A 25,652-nucleotide genomic window follows, 5' to 3' on the forward strand; every position below is an offset into this window, starting at 1 on the left:
CATCCTTTTTAATTAAATTGTGATAGTCCTTTAACTGTGTGTTCCATAACACAGGAAATTGTTTAACAACTTCGATAAATTGCTCCATATTCGCTACGAATCGACCGTGCGTACGACAAAGGACACTGGACAGTACTGGCGAAGGATGTGCGAAGGGCGTGCGGGGAAGGCGGGAGGGACATAGCTTAGCTCGCGTAGCTGCGCATCGGCATACACAACTAACATAACTTCGCATATTTTAGTTAGCTCACATAGCTTAGTTCACATAGTTTGCGGTCTGCACACAAGTATGGAAAACTGCGTCAGCTATGCGAGCTAAGCTAAACTAACTTAGCTTAGCTCTTGGTCTGCAACCCGCATAAAGATTGCCAGCGATTTGGAGCGTCTTATTTCGACCGGAAGTGCATTCCACAGCGAAGCTGCTTTTACAGTAAATGATTCCGCGTAGCCATGCGTATTATGTTTGGTCGTTATAAGCTTGAAATCGTAACAGGAACGCAGGCCGCGATCACGTTCGAAGGAGCTAAAAAATTTAAACTGATCTTTAAGGTAGGGTGGTGACCAGGGATGGAAAAGTGTGGCAAATAGGATAGAAAGAACATGCAGATTACGTCGCTGCCTAATAGGGAGCCAGTTCAGTTTTTTACGATATTCAGATACATGGTCGTATTTCCTTAGACCAAAAATGAACCGAATGCACAAGTTTTGCAGTCGCTCCAGTTTAGGTCTTCATTTAAATCTAGGTAGCAGGCATCGGCGTAATCCAAGATTGGAAGAAGGAGTGTATTGGCAAGCAAGATCTTGGTCTAACGGGTAGTAAGTTTTTCCACCTTTTTAGGGATCCATAAGCACCAAAGACTTTTTTGCTAACAGCTGAAACTTGCGGTTTCCATGATAGATTGCTATCCATGATAATCCCAAGATTTACTCAAATCATCAATAAAATATTACTCTGCGGATCGCTTATTGACTCAAACACCGTTATGTTTTACTGGCAAGGCTAAACATTGGCACCGCAGCGTACGCGACTCAGTCAAAACTTGGGACGAGTTAGCTAAATTATTACTTAGGGATTTTAGCAAAAAGGACTATGACTACCTACTATTAGCTGAAATACGTAGCTGCACGCAGGCTGATACGGAAGATATAGTTATATATTTCGCTATAATGGCTGATTATTTTTCTAGACTTATAAAACCATTACCTGAACAGGACAAAATTGACATTCTGCTGCAAATACAAAACCAATCAGCAGATTGGGTTTGTATTTCGATGAGCTGATCTATAATACAGCGTCGCCATGAAATAACAAAAAGGAGAATGGGAGATTCTTTCGATCCGGAACCAGGAACGCCCGGTTTAGGTAATTAAATGCGATCTTGCCCTAATGTTAGATTCATCGAGTGAAGGTGAACGTGAAGGAGAAACTGATAACGGTAGCCCCGATGCTCTCCGAAAGGAATTAGTTATTTATCGCAATAAAAAAGACTGGATTTGGATGAAAATCCATTTATCCATTGGTGGAAAGTTAATAATGGTAAACTTAAAACTTTCTCCAGATTGGCACGCAGATATTTATCATCTGCACCAGCTAGTGTTTCTCAGCGAACAACTATTTAATGACTGGGTTGATATATGATCCACTTTGAAACAAGTTGGTGGCTGAGAAGGCTGCCATTTTACTGTTTATCAAATACAATTCAACAATTTTTAAATTTAATTATTGAACCAAGTTTTTTTTGTTTTTAAGTATTAAGTTTTTTTTAGGCTATACCTAAGTAGGACTAAAATTGTTTTAGTTTTACTAAATATGTTGAAATTAAAGTTATTTTCATTGTTGTAAATGAGAAGCGTATCCGATTGCTCAGTATGCTCGCCTAAAGATTCTTAAACACGTTGTGGCGGGCTGGGTTGTAAGAAAAGAAGAGTCAGGTGAGATAACTAATATAATCACTTAAATCGGTAACAACTAAAAAAAACAGAAAAACACGCGAACAACGAAAAGGTTTGGCACGCACGTGTACATCTGGCCGCTGCCCGATTTCTGACTTTTGCTAGGGCAGGCGGCAACGCGCCGCGAGCGCCGTATGCCCTACCCCCTGCACCTTTCCCCCGCTAACACCCGCGTGTTCTAAGAAACGCTGGGCCTCAAGGTCAATATGTACTCATGAAGCACACGCTACACTCCCCCTCGATTTCGTGAGAACGTCCCCGCTCACGGGATCGCCCACAAGCAAACGAACAAACAGGGCACGCATGCTTGCGAGGACGCCCTCTTTGACGCTTATGAACCACAGGACGAGGAGGTGAACAATCCCGGCTATGAAATCTGTGAGCTCCGAGACATGGAATTTACCTATAACCTCATTAGCGGAGTCTAAGTAAGCAAAAATATAAGCTGTAGGGCTAACTCGTTCTTTGACCACGTATGGGTCATCTCTTTTAGGAATAAACTTAGCTGTAACATTTTTCGCGGCGTTGCTGAGCACGTGTGACTTTAAAAGTACCATATCACCAACCTCGTAAACCTCGCCAGCACTTCGGGAACAATCAGCCAACTCCTTCCGCCGATCCTGCTGGGTCTCTACCCGTTCCCTAACAGCAATGAAAGTATTTATGAAACTCTTCAGATAAGGAGTTATCTGAGGGACAAAATTATCCTTGTTAAGAACAGACCTGATATCATTATGTACATCGACTGGAGAACGCAGCTCTCTAGCATAAGTGAGATAATCTGGAGTCACCCCAGTAGTCTGGCAAACCGCAGTATTCATCGCGACATCGTACTTATCGCTGGAAGATGACTTGGCCAAGTCGAGTGATTTGTGTCAACGAGTCGGAAATCTGAGATCTCTGTTCTTGCGTTCGGCTGGATTAGCGGACGGATGATACAAAGGAACTAGATCTTGACGAATCCCTAAGATGTACATGCATTGCTGCATAACAGCCGAGATAAACTGAACGCCGTTGTCCGAGATAATCCTCCGCGGCTGACCGTAACGCAGTGACCGTAACGCAGAAAATACTCTTCTATAAGAATCCGAGCGCAGACCTCTGCAGTAGCATCCTTAAGCGCAACAACGAAAAGGTTTGGCACGCACGTGTACATCTGGCCGCTGCCCGATTTCCGACTTTTGCTAGGGCAGGCGGCAACGCGCCGCGAGCGCCGTATGCCCTTTACCCCTTGCACCTTTCCCCCGCTAACACCCGCGTGTTCTAAGAAACGCTGGGCCTCAAGGTCAATATGTACTCATGAAGCACACGTTGTTGCATTGGTGCTAAAGCACCACTGAGTTGGTGCCATTTTGTTTGTTCAATAGCCCTGTCCATACGAAGTAATATACACGTTGAAGTTTTAGTGGTTGTCTTCCCGCGGCAGAACGATTTGTCATCAGTAGTATCATCATCATCCCTATTTATGCTTGTAGCCTCAGTCAAACCAGCGACACTTAGGCCCTATTCAGTGCGACGCGGACCGTCCGCACGCGGATGAGGTTTTGCGTCCGTCGCGGATGAATTCGTCGTTCAGTGCGATGCGGATCGTGATCGAGAGTGGTACAGTGTCATGGATAAAACTTTGAGTTTGGTGATTGCGGCCTATTTATTAAACAAAAGAAGAAGAAGACGCCATGGTAGAAGATTTAATGTGCATCCACTGGTTGAAAAAAGACTTCTTAAAGGAGAATTTGTATCCTTGTTTTCGGACTTGCGGGATGACGAAATGAAATTCTTCAAATATTTCAAGATGTCCATTAGGACATTTGAAGAGTTGCATGCGAAACTAGAGCCATCTTTAATGCGTTGCGATATATACAAGAAACCCATATGTTCGCGGGAGAGATTGGCTGTAACAATTAGGTAAGTAGGTACTTAAATTTAAAGGTTAAATAAATGAAAAAAAAAATTAATTAAAATTTTATAATCAATTTAAAATGTAATTATGTAATTAATTACAATGCAGTGTAATGACCGTGTTGCCAGCTTTCTAAAGACTCGTCCACATCACTCCCTGATAAGTGAGGTAAATCGTTGGTAGCGGTTGATGCAGATGTGCTGGGCGAGTTCATAGCTGGACCTCTAATTTCCATAGCTAGCTCCAGTATTTTAGTTCGAAATAACAATTTTTTATAATTATCGAAATCGTTTATAATAGGTGCTAGGGAATTAAAAAAACTGAAGTCATCGTCTGTAAGAGCCGTAGACGACGCAGAGTTTGTGGTGGAAGTGTCATTCTTTTTTTCTATTATTTTCAATAATTGTAACTCAAAGTCTGTCATACATCTCTTTCTTTTTCTCTGCCACGGTTTTGGAGAAGACAGCACAGGTGTCTGAAATGTTTCTTCTGTTGATGGCAAGTCCGGGGTCGTGGTAATAGGTAAAATACTTTGCGAGCTTTGCGATGACGTTGAAGCAACATTTTGGGAGCTCTGCGACGATGTTGAAGCCATACTTTCATGTGTGGGTTCAAAGTCCTTTGTGTCTTCCAAAAACGTCATTATATCGAAAAAAATATACTTCTTTTTGACACCCCCTGCAGAACCGGACTTTGATGTCTTAAGATTTGCTCTACACTTCATGTATGCATCACGGGCTGTCTTCCATCTTAACTGAACAGCTTTTTCTGTAAATTAAATAATATAAATAATAAAACAACACATGCTACTAACTTTACTTATTTAATACACACTTTTTTTTGTTGCAGGTACCTGACTACTGGGTCAAGAATGTCTGATTTGCATTTAAGTTATCGATTGGGGCTATCCACAATTAAATACATTATTGAAGAAGTATGCTCATTAATATGGGAAATTTTGAAAAACGAATGTCTGCCTGAACCTGATCCAAATTTTTGGAATAAAATAGCACTTGGCTTTGAAAGGGACGCCAATTTTCCCAATTGCGTAGGTGCCCTTGACGGAAAGCATACCAGAATCACGTGCCCAAAAGAAAGTGGGTCCGTATTTTTCAACCATAAGCAATTTTATTCTATTATTTTACTTGCAATGTGTGATGCCAATTACTGTTTTACCTATGTAAATGTAGGGGCTTGTGGCAGCGAAGCAGACGCTAATGTGTTCAAGAAAAGTTCGTTATTTCATAGACTTGAACGAGATGATCTAAATTTGCCACCTCCAAAATTATTACCAGGCACATCTATCAACCCACAGCCACATGTCATTGTAGCAGACGCAGCTTTTGGCATTTCCAATACTATACTTCGTCCATACGCGCGTACAAATTTGACACACAAAAAAAAAATATTTAATTACAGGTTAAGTCGTGCGCGCCGATACATAGAATCGAGTTTTGGTATATTGACAAACAAATTTGCAATATTCCAAAGATCTATCAATGTATCAACATCATTTGCACAAATTTTAATCAAAGCGTGCTGCATTTTACACAATTTCATTAGAGTACGCGATGGTTATACGGAAGAAGACGCTATGATTGTAGCTGGATTTACAGATTACAATGCTCGCATTAATGACAGTACACGATCGGGCAATACAATAAGAGATAATTTTGCAAATTACTTTGTCTCAAATGAAGGATCTGTACCTTGGCAAAATAGTTATATTTATTAGATACCACAGATGTTTCAATAAACATTACTTACCGATTTGTTTTTTTTCTTCACCTGAACTATCTCCGAAATTCGGACAAACAGCTTCGCAAACATCTATCCATGCCTTTAATTTCGCGTCTTTATTTTTATATAAACTATCGCGGAGATTCCAAAGGCATGGTCGAAGTCGTACTTCTTGTATGACCCTCTCGGTTTGCACATTTGACACAGCCGCCATGACATCGACAGTACCTTACGTCCGCTCCGCGCGACTATCCGCCGAGCACTGAACAAATACATTAGAACCAAGCACCGTCCGCCCGCGGACATCCGCGGCGCGGAGGAGCGGCGCGGAGCGATTACGACCGCGCGCGGATAGCTCTCCGCGACGCGGACAGCTCCGCGTCGCTCTGAACGCGCTGTTAAGGTTTCATACATTTTACCGTCCGTCGCGGACGTCCGCGTAGGTCATCCGCGTCGCACTGAATAGGCCCTTAGTTGCGAAGTCTTCAGAGGAGGAGGGGTTGCCTCTACATTTTAGTCTGTTGGACGATTCGTCGGACGACTGGTCGCCTCCGCCTTGCCCGACGAAACGGCCGCGGCCAGAGCAGCTGGTGCTCGGCGAACCCGCCGTATGTACCTTTTTTAGGGTTCCGTACCTCAAAAGGGAAAAAGCATATTCAGCAGCAATTCTAACCCAATCTTCTTCAGTCCTTTCACGCATATATTGCGAATGAAGTTTATTTCATATTTGTTCACAAGTAGATTTCAGTATATCTCTGGTTGTAGATTCACCAATTAAATAATCTAATAAAAGTTGAGAAAAATATGCCCCTGTTGCCAAATACCTGCAACAAAAACAATCATTATTAACATCATCATAATTTCGAGCGAAGTGAGGTCTCTGACTCTTGGATGTATTTACATGACTGAGTCGTCTAGTTTCAAAAGCCCCTAAAACGATTTTATCCTAAAATCAACCTTATATTGTTATGTGCAAGCGTTTTGTTCGTACTTCAAGTTTAGTCATTCAGTTAGTGTCAAATCCCTCTGAAACACAAACAAAAATAGTTCTAAAGTCCACGATTGGGATCAAAAGCCACTACAACATTGCATGTGGCTTTCAAAAGCCCCTAGAAACTGACTGTCCAATAGTAGTGCGTCATTTTTAACACGTGACTTTACCATAACTATGCAAACAAGATGGCGATTTTTGTTGTGTGGTGTAGATCTGTGTTTGGTAATTTAATGATTTTATGCATTAAAAATGGAGGACTTAATGAAATTTGTGAAAAAATGTGATCCAAAAAAGACAAGGAAACGATCTGTGAATAAAGCAACCTGGAAACGTGAGATTCTACGCGAAAAACGGTACGTGATTCATCCATAAAAATCAGCATCAACATTAGCAAGAATGGTATTATGCAGTGTACTATAGAACATAAAACTGCAGCATGTATTATTTTATTAATGTAAATATGAACGTTTCCTTTTATATGTCTTTTGTAGGTATGTTTATTTGTTACTAGCTGATGCCCGCGACTTCGTCCGCGTGGTTTAAGTTTTTTTGTTGTTCCCGCGGGAACTCCTCAATTTCCCGGGATAAACAGTAGCCTATGTCATTCTCCAGGTCCTCAACTATACCCATGCCAAAAATCACGTCACCGTTGCTCCGTTGTGGCGTGATTGAAGGACAAACCAACAAACAAGACACTTTCGCATTTATAATATTAGTATGATGATGCGTAGTTTGAAGAGTAGTCATTTTAATTATTTTTGATAAATTCAGAAAAGATAAGTACCTACGTGAAGTTGGTGGATATGTGTTAACTCAGAACCCATAACCAAAAAAATATTGACCTATTGTCCTATCTGTACCTAAATTAACTTTTGTTAATGTTGATTATTTTTAGTTCATAATCACAGTTTTTTAAGCCTGAAATTGTCTAAATAAATAACTGTTAGTATTAATTATTTATTATTAGCAAAGTTTATTTCTGAACTTTTTATTTTAGGTACAAACCCTCAAGCTTGCCGCAGTTTCCGCAGTGTGGACACAAGCAAAAGGCGTTTCGATGTACTGAATTATCATGTCAAGAAATAAGAAAATTTCATAAGAATTTCTATAAATGTGATACCAAAGTGAAGCAAGACTGTTTTATACTGAAATATTGTAACCAAGCTAATCATCTATTCGCGAAACATAATTCTTGGACATAATTCTTTATTATAAGTGTTAATTTCTCATTGGAGACTGCTTTGGTTTAAGTGTTTATATATATATACTATCTAGTTAACTAATTGTAACTGTTTGTCTCTATAAAATAAAATAAATTAAATTAAATTAAATATTGTAATATATCAGAAGCTAAGTCATTAAACCCCAGAAGCATAAGAAAAGTTGCTATTAAGTATACTATACTTAGTAAAAATGGGACCAAAATACCGGTATGTCAAAAAACTTTCATGAGAGCACTAATAATAAAGAAAGATCGAATACAGGGCGTAATGAAAAGATTTTTAAATAGCGGAGGTGAAATGCCAGAAGATAAGCGTGGAGGTGACAGAAAGAGAGAAAAATACGAAGCAAAAAGAATATCCGTCGAATGGTTCATTGAATCCTTTCAGGGACAAGAGAGTCACTATTGTCGTTCGAAAAGTATCAATAGAATATATCTTGCTTCAGGCTTGTCAATACGTAAAATGTGGCGTATGTATAACGCTGCCCGTGACGAGGATTTGAGGGTTAAACAAAGCTTTTTCAGACATGTTTTTAATACTAAATATAATATAGGCTTTGGAAATCCTAGGACAGACGTATGTTCAACGTGCATTGAACTGTTAGAACGCATAAAAACTGAGAAGGACGCTTCCAAGAAGAATGTACTTATGGCCGAAAAAAGAATTCATCGCCTTAAATACAAAGCCTTCTATGCAATATTGCAAGAAGAAAATGAAATTATTCAAACCATTACCTTCGATTGCCAAAAAAACCAGGCAATGCCCAAAGTTCCGGACCAATCAGCCTACTACAGTCGTCAAATCAACTTTTACCACTTCGCCATTGTTGTGGGAAATTCAAAGGCAAAACTGGACAAAAATAACATTCGTTCCTACGTTGTTGTACGGGTGTGTTGGTACCTATGGGCGCCGTCGGCGACGACTTTGACATGGCCGAATACCTTTATAACGCAACCGCCCTTCTCCACGACCTGTTAGGTGACTTCCAAGCATCCGCTGCACGCATGTGCTCCGCTCTGGAGTGGATTGAGGCCAACCTGTGTACCGACATGGCATTCCAACTTGCCTTTTCACTGGCCGCCGAACTGTCTTTCGGCGTCCCTGAGTCCCCAACGTTATCCGTAGCAGCCGACGGCGCCCATAGGTACCAACACCCGCTGAACGGCGCCTGGACCATCGGCGCTCACAACTTTACCTAAGACAGCCCTCATCATACCACCTCAAATATCAACAGTGGACCATTAGCTAATAGAGCTGAGACATACACATCTAAGGTCTGTGGGTACAACTGGGCTACTGTTTCTCCTCTTCTGCAGTATAGCCAGAGCCGCGCAACCGTGTCCCACGTCGCCATCGTGGAAAATGACCAAGTAACCGGTTACCAAAGCTACTGGACAGTTAATAGGTTATCCGACCGCAGACCCCCAGTATCAGTGTCAGTCTAGCCATGCAGTTTACCGCATCACGTCGGGGTCACCAGTTTGGGGTGGATTGATGGTGGTGTAGGAAGACCAAGATGTTCCCCAATAATCAGAAGACAGGCTCCAGCACTCAATCGGTTTAATTGGCACTATTAAAACTATTACAGACTCGCGAAGTAACGTACTTGCTAATTTAAAATTACGTACATATGTTTTCGCGCGCTAGACAGACGTGGACACAGGGACGGTGTTGGAAGCCACTAGGTAGGCACCTCGGCGGTCGGCCGCAGCGCGCCGCGGCTTGGGGCTGCGGCGCGGTGCGGGCGGGGGCAGGCGCAAGTGACCGGTTCCCCGATCAGCTGGGACGCGTGTGTGCGTTGCGTCAATGGACGATAATATGCACACAGATGCCGCGCGGCAAAACTAATATTAGGTATCTAAATTAATCTTATTAAATATATGTACAATTGATTTTTATTTATGTGTAATGTAGCCCACACTACTATTGGGATGAAACTTCACACTGCAAAGGCAGTAATGAGATAATTAGCGCAGTTTACGATTTCTTCAAAAACTTTGAATTTGGAGATAAGATAAAAATTCTACGAATAGTATCCGACGGTTGCGCCGGACAAAACAAAAATACAGGCATGATAGCTATGCTAGGTAAATGGCTGTATACAGAAGCCCCAACAAATATCAAGAAAATAGAGCTAATCTTCCCTGCAGGCCTAGCATGGGCCGGGAAATTTTCTCCCCGAGGAAAGGATAAAAATTTTATCCCCTCCGATAGTTATTTCCACTCTCCGAGCATGGGCACAGGGTTGGATATAATTATCCCCGGTGATAAGGCGGGGAAAGACTAGTCCTCGGTTAATGTCAAAGTGTTATTATTTTTTATCTGTGCTTTTGATTTTGCTCGTTTTCGTTACTCGTAACTCGTCTGTGGCTGCTTTTTATTTTAAAAGAGCTAGAAGCCGGAGCCGTAAAATAGTTTAAAAAACATTCACAGAAGATTATGCACGTAAGTATTGTTATTGTTTGTGTTTACCTAACCTAACTCCACTTTTGAATTATCCAAATTAAAAAATAATCGAATAGTTGAAATTCCTAGCTATCACAGTAAGTATCACAAAAATTTGTGTTAGTCAGTACACAAAATTGAAGTGATAATATATTGATATTGTTAGCGACAAAGAAATGCATAAATTGTTGTTTTATTTGCAGACATGGAAATATGTACTTGAAGAAGGGCACTGGCCACTGACTGACAAGTATGATGAGGCAGCTCGGGATGTAGGACCACCGGGAAATGTCTCAATAGTGCCGTCGGTCACATATATGAGCACATAAGTGTTCAATATTAATTATCACTGTTGGGCATAAATGCTCAACAGGAATTGGACCTGAAGACTCCATAATGGGCCAGCCAGAGAGATGCGTGTATTAATTTAGTTCTATTAAATGTGTGTCTTGTATAACAAACTCAAAATAACTTTATGTACCCACCTATTGGAATAGGTAAGTTAGGTACACATCTTATCAACATAAAATATTTTCATTATTGTTTGAGATGATGATAAAACTAACAGTTCAGCACACTGCACTGAGAAGAGTTCAATATCACTTAAAATTGGTTAAGCTGGTATGGTTTGAGCTATTAAACTAACCTAATTTCTTTATAAGCATGTCAAGCCAATGTTTTTTATCTTATGGCAGGAAATCTTTGAAGTGTCGGTGGTGGACTATGGTGAGACTGTCGTTTAACCCACTTTGTACACAGTGGGTACTTTATAAAACCAATAGCCCCGAGTGGTTTTCCTATAAAGCCAATAAATAAATAAAAAGTAAGTAGAGGATATGTACATTTTTGTAATTTGTAAATAGTTATGAATATAGGAATTTATTCTATGGCAGTGTGGTTTGATTGAACATTAAACTTGTTACTTCCTTTTCTTAAGGATAATAGCACTACTTTTAGATCTGTTAAGTTAACATCAGAGATTTGTGTACATCCAAATAAGCATTGTTTTAATTGGTATTCCTAATATTATGCCTAAAAGTTTGTGTTTGTTACTCAATCACACAGAGTACTTAAAGCAAAATTATTTTTTGAAGAAACTTATTTTTTGTTATAGCAGCAATAGAAATAAGTACAAAATTTCAACTTTAACCTGTTACGTTTCAGGAGACAGACAGATGGAGAGCTGAGACTGTAATAGGGTCCCATTGGTACCCTACAGAACCCTAGTAGTAGTAGTAGATATAAGGATGGGTTTGCACAAGGTGGTTTTAGGTAATAGGTACTTAAAGAAATATATTTTAATGCAAATATGTATTTATTATTCCATCCCTTTTTCCCTTTTATTGTCGGGCAACAGTTAGCAGTCTGGTTTGATCCATAGATATGTGAGACTTCTTTATTTGTTACATTTTCTAGTCTGTCCTTTGGTTGTTCCATTGGAATTCTGAAATATACAATTTATACATTAATGATTTTCAATAATAATAAATTAAGAGTAAGAGGATATACTGAAATGGTCTATAAAGTATAATAGGCTAACATATTTACTCTTACAAAACACTTATGATGAACCATTATAATTTGTAAAGTGTTATTGTGTTTGTGTATCATTATGTATTTAACTATGATATAGGTGTGTATTTTAATTTAAGAATTGTTTTGTTAAATTAGACTCCTGCCTATTTTGTTCAAATAAATGATTTTATTATAATGAGTCATTGTGTTATTTTATATTTCCAATAATCCATACTAATATTATAAATGCGAAAGTGTGTCTGCCTGTCTGTCTGCTAGCTTTTCACAGCCCAACAGTCTAACCGATTTAGATGAAATTTAGTACCTACAGAGTTAGCTTACATCCCGAGGATGGACACCGGCTACTTTTTATTCTGGAAAATCAAATAGTTCTCACAGGATTTTCAAAACCTAAATCCACACAGATGAAGTCGCGGGCAATAGTCATCCCATGACCTTGACTTGTATCTCACTGGTAACTACCATCTGCCAAGAGTCTTATAGATGTGAGGACGTAGAATAAATAGAGAATAGCCGCGAATACCTATTTGTAGGTACCTACTACCTACCTAAGTAGGTAACCTAAATTAGGTACCTATTCGTTTGCACAAGATGGTTTTAGGTAATAGGTCAGTACTTACTTACTTTTATGAATCCATCCACCGAATTAATCGGCTTTAGTGCTTCATTAAGCTGCTCGCATAAGTACAGCACATAATATTTGTCCATCCGAAACAAGTGTTGGAACTCAGCGTCAGGAAATTCAAAGGGATTACTTCCATCACTAATTACGTGCTCATGTTATTTTCGTTCTAAATTCTCTATTTCAAACTAATAAAAAAAGCGCGAGACATGTTTTTTGATCTTTTAATAATTGAGTTAAAGTTCTATGAGCTTATACCCACCTCTAATCTCGATGATAAAATTATCCCTTTCAAATGTCAAAAAAGGACAGTTTATCTTCTTTTATTTGGCCCCATGCTATAGACCAGTGGTCGTCACACTTTTTTGGTCAAGGGCCACATAGGACAATGTGAGATAGAACTGAGGGCCGTACACTTGTGAATTGTACCCATGTGAAAACTAGCAACGCGGGTGCGAGTGAATGTAGGTAAATAAAAACAAAAATGTTTATTTGAGATTTTGGTTAGGTACAAAGAAAAACACATTTTATTTTAAGGTAGTTAGGCACTTAAGTAATAAATAAAAAAGGTTACAATTCACGAATTATGATGTTGCATTTTTTTTACAATTTCTGCCATGTTCGCGTCTTTGGGAAATGTTCGTACTACGTGAAATCCTCATGGTGTCTTTTAAATGACTGGAAGGCGATTGCGATATTTTTTTTTAAATGTTGATTGCGATACCTACTTAATCGTAGGTATAGTTCGTATTTTTTGTAAAATATTTGGTATGCCGCGGGCCGCACAAATACCAGCGGCGGGCCGCATGCGGCCCGGGGGCCGCAGTTTGACGACCAAGGCTATAGACGGTGGATAAATAGTCCCCCGAGTCCCCGTGAAATGTCAAACGGGGATAAACTTCTCCTCTCCCCTGTTGCCGTGCTCTGAGGGGTGGAGAAGTTAATGTTATCTCCTGTGCAGTGGATAAAATCGGGGGATATAATTTTTATCTTCGGCCCATGCTAGCCGTGCTGTTGTAGGTCACTCCTTTATACCTCCAGACAGGTTGTTTGCCAGAATTGAGAAAACCTTGAAAACTAAAGAAGTCATAACCTCTCCATCCGAATATGCAGCTGTCTTAGAACAAAATGGTATGTGCAAAGATCTAGCATCAATTTCCGTATTTGATTGGAAAAAAAGTTACAAGTCGCATCATTAAACCCACTACGTCTTGGCATTTTCAGTTTATGAAAACAAAAAGGTTTTTTATTACAAGAACTAAAACAGAAAACATTTTAGTACAGGGTGAAGAGACATATAGAAACGAAATACGCGAAAAAAAGACTATCACAAAAAAAACAAAAAAATCACTATGATATCTCCCCAAGTAATCACCCAGTAATCCCAGCCAAACCGTGTTTTCATAAAACAAGCCAAAATTCAAGACGTAGATAAACTTCTTAAAAAGCACTATGGAGATGAGTGGAGAAATTTGGAAAAGTTGATTTTTTTTTAAACTGTAATGGAGAGAATGAGTACCACTGAAACGGGAGACTTTCTGAGATTGTCAGAAGAGACTGATTTGTGTGAAGCTGGATTTACGGATAATATTTGTCACGTTTAAATTCTTTCATTTTTATATATAATAATTAAAGACAATAAAACCTTTTATTTCATGCCTATAACAGATTTATCATTATTTTTTTGATAGAACGTCCAGAGTCCTGCCAGCAGGACTTTGCGTCCTACCGGTAGGACGCAATAGATTTGGCTATATGAGGTTTTCTAAGCCTGCTAGCAGGACAAAACAAGTAACACTATATAGTGCGTCCTTTTCTCTCTTTGCGAGTTTTTGATTCATATTTCTACGACCAGTTGGGCCGAAATGGCTGCGAATATAAGACGTGGGGACCGCGTTCGCGCCAAAGCTACCTATTTCGACGAACAAGATGGCGACAATACATGGAGTCGTCAACATTTTGGCGATAATTACGATATCAGTTATTGTTGGGGTACAGTAAGAAAAGTGGAAAACAAATTTGCAAGAGTATATTGGGATATTGATAAAAAAGTTTCAACCGTGCCCGTCGGATATTTAATTGCTGACCATGAAAACGAAAATTTAAATGAAGCAAATACCAATCAAGAATGTTGTAAGTACATCCTATTAAAATATTATTAATGTGAAAGATTGTATATCTATCTTTTACTTTCGATAGTATATTTAAGTTTGTATAACAATATGGGTACTTAGCCTGAAATAAATACATTTATTATTATTATATTACCTATTACTATAATAATTTTATAAAGCTGAAGAGTTTGTTTGTTTGTTTGAACGCGCTAATCTCAGGAACTACTGGTTCGAATTGAAAAATTATTTCTGTGTTGGATAGCTCATTTGTCGAAGAAGGTCATAGGCTATAGACGAATCCCACGGGAACAGTACTTTGCGTTTTATTTATGACTGACGTTTGATTTTGTTAGTGCCGCACCGCGCCGTTTGTGCATAATTAAAAAGCAGAGTACCCTTACAATGGTGATAACTAATGATCACCGATTGAGTTTTTTATACTTTGATTGATTTAGTATTTTGGTATTATTTTCAGCACCGTCTGAATCAGACTCATCCACTTCAAGCGAAGATGAGGAGGAGACAAATAATTATCCGACTACCAGTACGAGCAACGTAATAAATTCTTCCGAAAATATAGTCGTTGTAAAGGGTGTTACCTGGACTTTTATGGAGGCAATACGACTCGACCAACGACAACAGGGTAATTACAAAGCTACCCTACAAGAACCATTGAGGGGCACAAAAAGCGTAAAGGACGCTTTTTTTATGGTTTTTCCCCGGGAGAAAGTTCATTACATAATACAATGCACTAACTCCATGTTTCCAGCAAAACAAAAAGTTTTGATTGAGAAAGAGTTACTACTGTTTATAGGTATAATGTACGCTATGACGCTTCAGGAACTGCCGGACCGTCGATGTTACTGGAATACGACTTCTGAAGGTATATATCCCCCAGCCAATTTTGGACAAAGGTTTGGAATGAGTCGTCAGAGATTCGAGACAATTCTCATGGCTCTGCGCTTCACACAACCCTCAGATCTCGATGATTCAGATAGATGGCGTAACGTCAGAACTTTAGTAACGATGGTAAACGAGAAACTGGAACATACCATCCGTCCTGGTTCAAAAATTACTGTGGATGAGTCCATGTTCGCCTGGTACGGAAGATGTGCGTACTTCAAAGACGGTATGCCAGCAGTTATGAAAATTAAAAGAAAACCGAAAGGAGTAGGTTGTGAAGTAAAAACTGCATGTGATAGTGGCACAAATATTATGATCAGGATGGAAATTAACGAGGGCAAGGAATCAATGAGTGCCAAGAAATGGCAGAGGGAATTAGGCGCAGGAACTGCAACTACTTTGCGATTAACTGAGCCATGGCATGGCTCTGGAAGAGTAGTTGTTGGAGACTCATGGTTTGCTTCAGTCAAAACAGCTGTAGAGTTATCTAAAGTTGGATTATATTTCATTGGACTAGTAAAGACAGCACATAGTTTTTATCCTTCTTCCGAGATGGCTACAAGGTGTCCATCGCATAAAGGAGCATCTGTTGTAAGTACAGCGGAAAAAGACTCTGTGCAGCTCATTGCCTGTGCATGGAGAGACAAAAAAATTCATACATTTGTTGCCACATGTGGAACGACACTGCCTGGCCAGCCATCACGTAAAAAGAGATGGGACGATGATGGAAATCAATTTTTTAGAGAAGTCGATAGGCCTAAATTAGTAGAGCAATATTTTGACGGTGCTGGGGCTATCGATATTCACAACCACATCAGGCAGGATGGATTGGCATTAGAAAAAGCTTGGGGCACCCATAAATGGGAGCACAGAGTATATGCTTCAGTTCTAGGCATAATAGAAACAAATGCGTATCTGGTTTATAACAATTTCTTTCGTGCAGAACACGACCAAGTCTCACACAGGTGGTTTACAACCAACTTGGTATTAGCTCTGACGGGCGAAGATACTGATGCTCAACTAGAAAATGTTCCGCCGCCTAATGAGAACATCGCTAGTAGTGGAGAACACATTCTTGAAGCCTTGTCAAAACCGGATGAAAGGAAGAGAGTTCAACGTAAATGTATCGTTTGTTCCCGAATTCACAAAAAGCAACAGAAAGCGAGCTTTTTTTGCAAGACATGTGGTCCACGTTGTGTTTTATGCTCTCCGCAGACTGGGAGAAACTGCTTCACATATCATATCATGCATGGCATCCCAGCATAACTATTATTTTTTTTGTATTTTTTAGGAATAAAGTAAACGTGATTCTCATACCTTTCTTTTTTATTTATCTTCCTTAGGCGTTATCGTACGTGAGCGACGCAAACAGAACGAATAAAATTAAACGTCAGTAAAAAATCAAATGCCTTTGTTTTTTATTTCAAACTCATAAAATAGTTGTCTACCCCTGCACTTTTGTATCAGGCATGGAATCGAGTACTGCCGGAAGGACCGTCTCGAATATTCATACAAATTCTACATGAAAAATAAGTCCTGCCAGACGCACTTTCGCTGGAGCGTCCTTCCAGAAGCTCCTTCCGGAAGGACATGGGTTTGGACGTTCTATCAATTTAATATATTATCCATCAAAAGAAATTACTTGATTCTGAATTTTTATGAGATTTAATAAAAGCTACATTCACCTACTTTCTTACTTTGGTTGATCTTGGTGCTTGTCGATATCTTGTATAACACCATCCTTTGTTAAGATTTTGTCAGTTGCAAAATCCACTAAAAAGTGACATATTACTATCAAATTCCTCTTATTTCAGCAGTGAGTTTCATAAGCCGCTAAAATGAAAGAAAAAACATCCATATTTTTGTTTATTTAACTGATTTGTTGCGGAAAAGGGATTTTAAAGTGGTGCCATATTCTGTGGGCTCATATCATACAAAAATTATTATTGTCTATAACATTTATCAACGACGAGAAGTTTTTATGAGTTTGTGAAAAATAAGCAAAACTTATTTTAGTGGCTTTTGAAACTAGACGACTTGTGTCCGTCTGTTCGTTTATCCGTCCATCCATCCATCCGTACGTCTGTCTATCCACCATCCGTTCCTCCGTTTGTCTATTCATCCGTCTGTCTGTCTAAATTATTTAGTATATCATTAAATATGTAATGCCGATAGCTAATACTTTTTTTAGGACATGAAATCCAAAAAAAGTGGAATAACTTGCAGACCTGCTTCGCTAGAGAATTAAAAACTCAAAAGTCATTAAAATCTGGTCAAGCAGCATCCAAACGGCGACCATATTATGTATATTTCGAGCGCACGTTGTTTCTGGTACCGTGCATGGAATCACGACCGACTGAAGGGAGTATTCAAAACAGTGAATCAAACCTTCTTCTGACAGATCACTGACATCTGACTGATCTGTCAGAAGAAGCAGTCACATCTGCAACGGAAAAGCCTAGTATGTAATTTTGCTTTCAACTTTTTATTTTTTCATGTTTAAAAATAACTTAACTTGAATTGAGGACCACCTTCTTTTTGGAAGTCGGTTAATTATCTAAATATATAAAATGAAAAGGTGACTGACTGCCTGCCTGCCTGACTGACTGACTGACTGATCTATCAACACACAGCTCAAACTACTGGACGGATCGGGCTGAAAGGCATGCAATAACACAAGGAGTTTGTTTTATTATTTTTTGAGTCAGGGACTATCTCTTTGTACTCGTACTTCTTCCTGTTTGTGTGACGTGTATCAAAAGTTCACTCCTGTTTTTAATTAAATTAATTAGTGTCCAGCCGCAAGTTTATCATTTTTCTATGACCTCTACGAATCGACATATACAACGTTCAGGTAGCTTGCGAGAGCCAATTAAGATGCCTGAATCATGACCGGGCAGAGTTATTTTTAATAACTCTGCCCGAAAACAAAATTTTGAAAGTGGACAGTTTGGGAATGAATTACTTCTTGGTGATACCTTGTGACACTCTTTTTTAATCCCATCGTCAGCAGCAGAAAAGTATAATGAGTCCCAAATAAGAACAAGAAACACGAAAGGTGTTTTGTGGTGTCCAAGAATAGATTTCCTGTGTGCTTAGTGACAGATCACATTGAAGTTAAAGAAAGTGCAACTTGGAATAGTTGCCTGTTTCGTATTGCATAATATCGCCATTGATAGCAAAAAAAGAAACGTTGGGGATAATGACGACTCCGATACCAATCTAAATATATAAAAGGAAGAGGTGATTGACTGACTGACTGATCTATCAACGCACACCTCAAACAGTAGTTTGAGCGTTGCGACGGATAGGGCTGAGCATGCAGCTAGCTATTATGACGAAGGCGTCCGCTAAGAAAGGATTTTTGAAAATTCAACCCCTAAGGTAAGGGAGTGAAATAGAGGTTTAAAAGAGATCAACCACTTTCTATGGGGCATTGGTACTGATATAAAGTGAAAATTCGTTTGTCGGGCCCGTATTAATTATATGAATTGATCGATCATATTAATGGATGGTACCAGTGTTTAATGCAGTACAAGGTTCACCTGAAGAATATTACAATAAATTACACGCTACAACACGTAATACAGTAGAAAGAGCAATAGGCAGGTTAAAAGAGAGATTCAGGTGTTTATTACCAGTGTTTAATGCAGTACAAGGATCACCTGAAGAAAATTACAATAAATTACACGCTACATCACGTAATACAGTAGAAAGAGCAATAGGCAGGTTAAAAGGGAGATTCAGGTGTTTATTAGTGCACAGAGTGCTGCAAACACATGGTCGCAAAAAATGTGATTGCATGTTGTGTACTTCATATTTGCAACCGTGCAGGGCTACCGCCTACTCTAACAAATAGTCAGTCATGAGCAGCAAGCAGCGTGCAGCACGAGGACGCGCTTAGGGTTGACAAATAGACAAGGATTAATTGACACCTTATGGCGTGCACGTAACATAGTTTGATTGAAAGGTTTGTTTACTAAATATTATTTTTGGTAAGTTACAGATTATGGCGGTATCCTCATAAAAACCCAGGCACCGTCGGAGGAGTTAGCATGTCCAACGCACTACGTGTGGAAATTCGCCGTCACAGCACGTTTCGGCACATAGCACCACCAACAATCCCAATCGCATCCGTACGTGATATCTGTTACCAACGACCTAAAGTACGGTAGAGGGGACACCGGTATAAAACCTAGAGATTTAGTTAATAAGGCTATCATTACTTTAGCATAAGTAATACTGTAACTTAGATAAGGATAGTTAAGAACAAATTAATTTAGGTACAGACTTACCTTTTTCATAATGCATTTTGCATTACTTTTTCAGAAAAGGGTATTTTACCAGAAGAATTTACGGAAACAGCAGATATACTATTATTTTTCTATGAGTTATTTGACTCTATAAACGGGAGCTACGACAATAGTAAAAAAAATGTGTCAAGGAATTACTTCGTCAGTTAACCCCGAACTCAAATCATGAAAAAGTATGGAATGATGCAAAAAAGTTTTAGCTTGTTAGGTCGTGCCTATTTTCGGGTATCTTAGGCGGCAACTTCTGGCAGGCTGCATGACTTCTTCTTTCGAAATTTGCTACCCTTTCCTCGCAGTGTTTGAATATAGGCAATATTATTCTTTCTTTCCGACTCCAACGTTTCTATTTTATTCTCCATGTCATCATAACGAGATGTGATGAAGTCTATGGTGCTCTGGATATCATGCAGCTGTTTAATTTTTTGCCTTGCCGCTTCTTGAAGTCCTCAAATATTCCATAGTATTATTACTTCCATAGTATTATGTCTTATGGAATCTTAATATGGGGTAAAGCGGCAGATATTGGGAGAATTTTTGTATTACAAAAAAGGGCAATACGCGCAATTTATAACTTAAGACCACGCGATTCCCTTCGAGAGAAATTTAAGGAAATAGATATCCTTACTGTAGCCTCTCAATATATTTATAATAACATAATTTTTGTAAGACAAAATATTCTTAGTTACAAGAAAATTGGTGATCTACACAATAGGCTAACTAGAAACAGAAAAAAACTTGCAGCTCCTGCCTTCCGCCTCAGGAAAGTCCAAAAGTCATTTGTGGGTATTGGTATTACCTTTTATAATAAAATCCCGCAAACTATTTTGGACTTACCTTTGCACAAGTTTAAAAAATCTATTAAAAATATGCTCCTGAAAAAAGCATATTACACAATTGAAGATTATCTAAATGATAAAAGAGCGTGGATTTGACCTGCAGCTCGTTCCAGCAACGCACAAGACTGCAAATACTATTTTATACATGGCATAATTTTGTACCTATATCAAATATTTGAAAAGAGCAACCGCCGAGTTTCTTGCTGGTTCTTCTCGGCAGGAAAGGCATTCCGAACCAGTGGTAGATGCATCCGACTATTCGTAAGCACTTGTAAAAGTTTATACGAATAAAAAAGATTTTCATTTCATTTCATTCTCAGAAGTTCTGTCCTACAATCTTCATTTGGGTTCTGAGTGGGTATCCAACATCTCACACACCCGTTCAAAACGGGTATCCAACATCTCAAACACCTGTTCAATAAACATCTCATATTGACTATCAAAGACCTAAGAGTGCCTACGAAACATCATGGCCGTCTACATGACCATCTCCACATACACAAAGCTATGACGATGACACACGCGAAGAAGATTCAATCAATTTCACAATCTGATTATGACTTTTCATAAATGATCAATTTCTTACAAATAATAATATTGTTTTTTTTTCACCGTTTAGTTAGAAAAGAGACCAGAGAAGATTAAAAAACCTATTGAATCTATGGAGATCCATCTAGTTCTAATATTGATTCCAATAAACGGTCGCACGGGCACACGATGACAGGTACGAGATGAATTTTTAAAACAGAAAAAGGGGTCATGGAATCTGATATTTTTGATTTTTAAATAATCTAAACTGCACTGCAAGGTAACAATATAACAATATATAAAGTGCAAGATAAGGTGGAAGCTGCAAAAAACTTAATGTGTGGGTACAACGCGCGAACACAGGGAATTTCAAAGCGTTTAGTAATTTAAGTGAAATATAAAAAGAGTACAACAAGATTACATTGCCACAAGACATTTTAACTCAAATTAAAGACCGTACGTTCCAAAACCTCGCATTACCTCCAGCCCAGTGAAAGAGCATCAACCATCTTCAGCGAAGTACACACTCTCAAGCCTTATATACAGTACAAGTTCCTTCCGTCATGCCAATCATCTGAGTCATATGAAATTTCATCTTTGTGTCACACGATGCATACATCAACGCTCATAATCCTGGTCTCTTGCTAACGTTGCGTCACCATATCTATGGACGAGTTCGTGAAGAGGTACCAACCTAGTCTAGGCAAAGATATTGGTTGCCACCCCGAAAAGACATAGGTAAAAAATAAATGATGATTTATTAGGTATGATGAGCAGCCATCAAGGCCAGACCAACCCAAAGATGTCATCTTAGGTTATTGGTGTAATTGTATAGCAGGAAATAGGACCGCTGGATGCTGCGCACATGTAATGACAATCTTGTGGTACGTTGGATTCGCGAGGTATCAAAGGTAGCATTATTTCACCTGCGTTATTCGTAGATACTGTATTATTATCATTGAATTAGGGGTGTAGCACACCAGCAGTGCAATTTAAAATACTCTCTACCTAATTATATTCCAATTTTTTTTTCATAATTTAACCGGATACGATAGTCATTTATTTATTAAAAGAGTTGCCTGCAAGAGGTGGTGAGCGTATCGAGTGCATAACGCTGCATAAGGAAAAATATATGTCGTTCAGTCAAAAATTATGTTTAGAAGCAGCAGCCCTACCACAACAATCGTATGTTAAACGTATACAAATAAACGTATGTTACGTATTGTACACTCGTTTAAATTCATGTCCACCAGTTTGGATAAATTGGTAAAAAAATCTGTCAACTAGTCAATTTCAAATACTGTCCCGATATTTCATACACCCCCATCAAATGAACCTTTTACGCGAAAAGGTGTTCACCCGTATGAGTATGTGGATTGTTGGACCAAGCTTGAAGATGAGTCAATAATAATAATTAAGACCTTGTTACGCAGGCATAGTCAGGCCGCAACGCTAGACGTGCCTGCTTAATGCGTTCCCACGGTCGCCGCGAAAACCAACACCTGCTGACGCGGCAGAAATCGCTAGCACCGTGCGATAGGACTCGGGACCGACACATCACATTTAGCTATAGAAGCCTCCGCCACAAATCGGCGGAGCAATTAGAATAATTTTATGTAATAGTTAATATAATGTAAATTTTTAGTAATAAAATTAGGTTAAGGAAATGCTCTTTCCTTTCGCAACCCCTTCAGTCGCCCCCTATATAACTACCTGATAAACAATTATTTTATAGTACATTAACACAGACACATGTTTCCGATGACGATTACGCCTCACGCGCAAACAATATGGAATGAATTCAGTATAAAAACCTTGGGTGAAAATTGCGATTTATATCTAAAAACTGACTGTTTTATTGTTGGCCGAGCTGTTTGAAAATGTTCGCAATATTTGCTTAAGCTCATATACACTAGACCCGTCTAGATATTTAATGGCATTCGGTCTTTCGTGGGATGCCATTTTGAGGCAGACCTTGAACTTCTTACAGATTATGAAATTATCTAGTTTTTGCAATCCGGTATTCGAGGTGGAGTTAGTCAAGTCGTTAAAAGACATGTTAAGGCAGTCAATAGCTTTACGAATCCAACCGGCACGTCATCCAACCCCACAGATGAAAGCAATTTCATCGTGTACTTGGACGTCAACACTTTGTATGGTCATGTGATGAGTCAGTTTTACCATGCGGAAATTTTGTTTGGTTGACGGATGGTGATGTCGACTCGTTCGATATACTGGCGCTACGTGCCGATTCGGATATAACAACATTTATAATCTCTCTCTAATAAATAAGAAAGTGATTCGACTCATGAAAGATGAAAGCAATGGTCGTATCATTAAAGAGTTCATAGGTTTACGTTCCAAAATGTAAAGTTATGTTTTACATGGTGATTTGACTGTAAAGAAAAACAAAGGCAACCCCGCTGCTATTTTAAGAAAAATAATTAATCAAAATTTTTGAAAATTATAGACTAGCTCTAGATTGTACTATGTTAAGTATGATAATATGTACACATTTACTAGTGATAAGCATAATGTAAGTATACACAAATTAAAAGAAAAAAAATCCTCTCTAGTTATGATGACAAAAGATTCATCACCGATGACAATGTAAACACGCTAGCTTGGGGTCATTATAACTTTAGCTTTTTCTGGCAGTGAAACTAAACTGGTTTTCCGTTTTTGTACAAAGGGTTATTTTATTATAAGGAAAGGTAAGGTTATATAGAAGGTCTTATATTTAGATCATAACCAAAGAGCTCTCCTTGAGAGTATTATGAGTGTTTAAAACAGTGGGTGGGGTCCGTCTCCACCTCCTCTGACTGGTTGAGGACTGTGATGCCAGTTTCAATGTATGGGCTGGCTAGTACAGTTGATGACGATTCTCAAGTAAGAAAATTCTATTTCACTGCTCTTTTCTAAAACTTATAATTCTTACTAACATTGTAAATGCCTGATGTTGTAAGTATCATCAGTATCTGGCCCAGTAGCGAATACGAATTTGCAACTCTCAGGTCAGACAAATTTGACGTAAATAAGCCGCTGGAATGCGAATTCCCGTATAATACCTCCAAATTAAACGTATTAATAGTACTGTTTTAACAGGTATATACTACTATTGTGTATTTTGAAGGGTGGCTTGATATTGATACATTTGTTTTTTGTGAAGCTTCCATGCCAGTTTGATTTTTAAAGTTTTGTGGTGTTTTATTTTGATATAATAAATTGGGGCTAGTGATTAATAACTAATAAGTGTACGTTCACGGTAATTTAGTTTCAGTTTGGTAAGTCAACATAGCATTAATTCACATAGATTGTTGTTTAACAGATTTCTTGTTACGTAACGATAGTAATTTTTCTAAATTGAGTTTTGAAAACAAAAACCATGTAATTCAATTAGGACGCGGTGTTCCACATATGACTATAGAATACAAGAGGCGGGACGGATTCGTTAAACATTCCCATAAATCTCTTTTCTCTTTATGCTAAATATACCTGGATGACTGGCAGTTGTAAACTGAATAAAATGTTTTGTTTCCCATATACCTATTTATTTTATTTTCGGATTCGAATTCAGTTTGGATCAATTACATCGAAACTTTACTGTATTTAAGTAAATATGACACTGTTATGGACACACATTGATCGCGGCATGGGGTGCGGGGCGACGGCAGAGCAAAACTAATGGACAGATTGAACTGGGTGCCACGCGAAGGCTGGCGCGTGAAGTGTACTTAACATATTATTTTAATAATCAAAACAAATTAAACTCAAAATTATTAACAGTCCACAAGTCAAAAAAAAAAAAAAAAGTCTTTTAAATCATCTCCCAACAAACATCAGCCCCCCAATTGTGTAAGAATAACCATTTCATGGCTATCGCAATCGTCAAGAAATTCTGCCATTTGATTGGTTGATTAGCTGTTTACATTTTTTTCACAGCCAATCAAAGGGCAGAATTCTTGACGATTGCGATAGCCATGAAATGGTTATTCTTACACAATTGGGGGGCAGGTCTTTCGAGTGAGATTCAAAATGACCTAATTCATTGTATTGCTTCAGTTATTAGGGACCAGATCAAATCAGAAATTCGGAGTGCAAAGTTTATCTTTGCTATGATTGATGAAACGCCAAACGTCAGCCACAGAGAACAATTAACTGTTATATTACGTTACTAGCTTCTGCCTGCGGCTTTTCGTTTCTTAGCTGACACCTAACCTCAAGAAAAAAACCTACTTTTCAAATTTCAAGTTAATAATATCAATAATTAAAACTTTGCCATACTTTCTTAGTGGATACCTACTCTTTATAAAGAATAGACCCTCCAAATTTCATGTCTTTAGGACCAGCGGTTTAGATATAGCGGTTTATAAAGATTTATCGGAGTGTGGGGTGGAAGAGCTATTTTTGGGGATTTTAACGTCTGCGGTAGCCGGGGTGCAGATGTTTTGGCAACAATATTATTAAATATTCTCCTAGAATATTACTGTATAGATAAATTAATGGGTCAATCTTACGACGGCGTTGTGCTTAATTTAACGCCAC

General features: G+C 38.7%; 2 protein-coding genes and 1 long non-coding RNA gene across 3 annotated transcripts in view; all 3 read left to right on the forward strand.

Moving 5' to 3' along the window:
- Window positions 1–25,652, forward strand: part of LOC117994453 (E3 SUMO-protein ligase ZBED1-like) — a 318,547-nt gene that overhangs the window by 6,887 nt on the left and 286,008 nt on the right. The gene's annotated exons all lie outside the window — the stretch shown is intronic.
- Window positions 5,578–11,969, forward strand: LOC138404226 (uncharacterized). The gene is made up of 4 exons (XR_011238246.1): window positions 5,578–6,940; window positions 7,585–10,353; window positions 10,459–10,752; window positions 10,951–11,969. It is a non-coding gene; the product is annotated as an uncharacterized lncRNA (long non-coding RNA).
- On the forward strand, window positions 13,646–16,740 carry LOC138404233 (piggyBac transposable element-derived protein 3-like). The gene is made up of 2 exons (XM_069507637.1): window positions 13,646–14,546; window positions 15,003–16,740. Exons 1-2 carry the CDS (start codon window positions 14,279–14,281, stop codon window positions 16,694–16,696), a joined length of 1,962 nt encoding a protein of 653 aa, XP_069363738.1. The 5' UTR covers window positions 13,646–14,278; the 3' UTR covers window positions 16,697–16,740.

This window comes from Maniola hyperantus, chromosome 26, assembly GCF_902806685.2.
Source record: "Maniola hyperantus chromosome 26, iAphHyp1.2, whole genome shotgun sequence".
Taxonomy (NCBI): Eukaryota; Metazoa; Arthropoda; class Insecta; order Lepidoptera; family Nymphalidae; genus Maniola; species Maniola hyperantus.

What these genes read in the sequence shown, in the direction of transcription:
- LOC138404233 (XM_069507637.1), top strand. Translation starts at nt 14,279, where the DNA reads ATGGCTGCGAATATAAGACGTGGGGACCGCGTTCGCGCCAAAGCTACC. An exon ending in AAATACCAATCAAGAATGTT is followed by an intron (nt 14,547 to 15,002) that starts GTAAGTACATCC and finishes TATTATTTTCAG; the next exon opens with CACCGTCTGAATCAGACTCA.